The sequence below is a fragment of the Halyomorpha halys genome, unplaced genomic scaffold (genome assembly GCF_000696795.3).
Source record: "Halyomorpha halys isolate HHAL.00 unplaced genomic scaffold, Hhal_1.1 Scaffold864.1, whole genome shotgun sequence".
Classification (NCBI taxonomy): domain Eukaryota; kingdom Metazoa; phylum Arthropoda; class Insecta; order Hemiptera; family Pentatomidae; genus Halyomorpha; species Halyomorpha halys.
The window spans coordinates 61,185-63,556 of record NW_027114646.1 but is presented as its reverse complement, the minus strand read 5'-3'; the positions used below and the strand labels follow the sequence as shown (position 1 = coordinate 63,556).

The 2,372-nt window shown below is 26.4% G+C and overlaps 1 protein-coding gene across 2 annotated transcripts in view; it reads right to left on the bottom strand.

Moving 5' to 3' along the window:
- Positions 1-550: 550 nt before the first annotated feature.
- LOC106686718 (6-phosphofructo-2-kinase/fructose-2,6-bisphosphatase) overlaps positions 551-2,372 on the bottom strand; it is a 6,653-nt gene continuing 4,831 nt past the window's right edge. For both annotated transcript variants that reach the window (XM_014430173.3, XM_014430172.3), the window contains 3 exons: positions 1,777-2,011; positions 907-1,034; positions 551-811 (listed from right to left, as the gene is read on the bottom strand). In XM_014430173.3, coding sequence (XP_014285659.1) covers positions 710-811; positions 907-1,034; positions 1,777-2,011 — 465 coding nt within the window. In that variant the 3' untranslated portion in view covers positions 551-709. The remainder of the gene's footprint in view (positions 812-906; positions 1,035-1,776; positions 2,012-2,372) is intronic.

The window sequence follows — 2,372 nt, the reverse complement described above, 5'->3', positions numbered from 1 at the left end:
CTAGAACTGAATTAGTCTCAGGATAAGATTAATTAGCTATAATTTAATGGGAATTGGCAATAAATTATTTTAGTATCAGAATAGTTGAGATCCAAAGCAGGCAAGTCCAAGAATACTTAGTACCTTGATGTAATTAAAATATTAATTTAGTTTTCAAAATTAAACAAATACATTTATCTCATACCCACAATAAAACATTTTCGGCAAATTTGAATATATTCTTGTTTCATTTTAGATGGAACACCCCAAAATTTAAAAGGAACCTTAGAAAATGAACAAAACAAATTGCTAAAATAACAAAATCGATCTTTAATAAAATATACATGTGTTTAACAATAATATATAAATCTAAAAGTCTTTACAATAAATACTGAAAACATGATGTAAAAAATTATATGATTTAAACAGTCTCATCTTATGTATACTGCAACCAAGTATACTATGGTTTATTAATACATAACCTGAACAGTTTACAGACGTTTCTTAACTTAACTGAGGTGCCAATTTCATTAATCCATTATTCACTAGGTGACTTTGGTGGCACATTAGCTGTTTTAAAACTTTTGAGTCTATTTTAACTGTTAGGGTTAAGTATAAATTACATTGCAAAAACTTATGTTAAATGCACATTACTAAAACATTAGATAGCCTTTACAATATACAATTGATAAAATTTACTGTATCCAATAGTTATATTTGTAGGCCTTTACTAAGCAGTGATGAATGAATCCCCTAACCTAATATCCGTTGAATCAAAATGTGCGGGTATGGTCAGTTGAATATCTTCCATACTGCGATCTGCTGAACAGTTCTGTTAAAGAAAGAGATATAAATGAATGAATTTGTATACTTTCAATATTTCACACTTTAGTTTTTGTTTTTTTTATAAACAAATTCTGTTTGTACCTCAGGTTGTTGCCTATAAGTATCAACACAATCAATATTGAATTTGATGTAATCCACCTCAAAATCATATCCTTTGGTTGTCAGCTTGATTACAGTATGCAGAGGTACATTTAAATAAGGAAGTTTATCTGAAATAAAAATAATGTCATGAGAAAACTTATCAAAGGAAAAAATGGACTTAGTATTTATTTATAGAGCTTAATTTCATTTTCTTGACTTTTATATATACTTCATTTCTCAGGAAGGTAATCAATAAATATGGAGTTGAAATAGAAAACCATTTTTCCTTAGTGGATAATAAATAGATAAGAGTTTTACTTTCATTTTGTGATTTTTTAAACAATATATTGGAACAATTTTTGTTAATTGAGAAAGGTTTTATAAAAATTTCAAAAATGGTAGTTAAGAAGGAAATTATTTGTTTCCTCTTTAAAAAGTAAAGTAATTTTCATTTAAAATAAGAAAAAATAAATGAATTGGTGTGAAAAAAAAAAATGTAAAAATTAGAATTAAATGTTCTATAAATTTCCAAAAACATATTATTAAACTTTTTTTTTCAAACAGATAATTAATTAAAATAATAAACAACAGGTCATGATGAGTCATAACAATTCTTTAAAAAAAAAATAAATGTAAATAACCATTTTAACTAGGTTAATAATTAATTTTAAATTTATATTAATCTTTATTATAAAGTTTTTAAGGTCACGGTTAGCTTTCTCATAAAAAATATCTCAGATTTGTTGGGTTTTCCTAAATCTTCGATTTACAAAACTTTCGTATCTTAAAGTAACAGTTCAAAATAGATGTTATCTACAGAACTAGAAAAGAAACTATTTATTCTCATAAAATATGGAAATAAATAATTACCTGGATTAGAATTTAAGAAATATCCAATAATACATCTTAGCACAGCCTGATGACTGATGACAAGGACAGAATCCTCTCTTTCCAATTCCAGCAATACTGGCTCGAGGCGAGACATGATGTCGAGGTATGATTCACCCCAAGGGTATCGGTACCTCAACTTATCCTGGTCCCTCCAAGCAAATTCTTGTGGAAATTTATCCTGCATTTCTTCATAGCTCATACCTTCACAAATTCCCTGCAAAATATAAATGAAATATTTAGAACTACTTTAAACAGGTCACAATTTCAATATTATATTTACAGTTATTCATTAATTTCTTCAAACATAAAATAATAGATATAAAGGAATACATATATGAACAGAAAGATTTTTTTTTTAATATGAGCTTAAACCTCCCAATATATTTAATAAAAATGTCAGCAATTAAAGAAATTACCAAAAATTAAATAAATATATTTATAATCTTTAAATTTCTTTCTTGAGACTGGCAATTTTTTTCTTAATTATTTCAACATACTATCCAAATTTTAGTCTCAAAACATTTATTTCATTTACACGTCCAACGTTTCGGCCAATTCGGCCATCTTCAGGGACA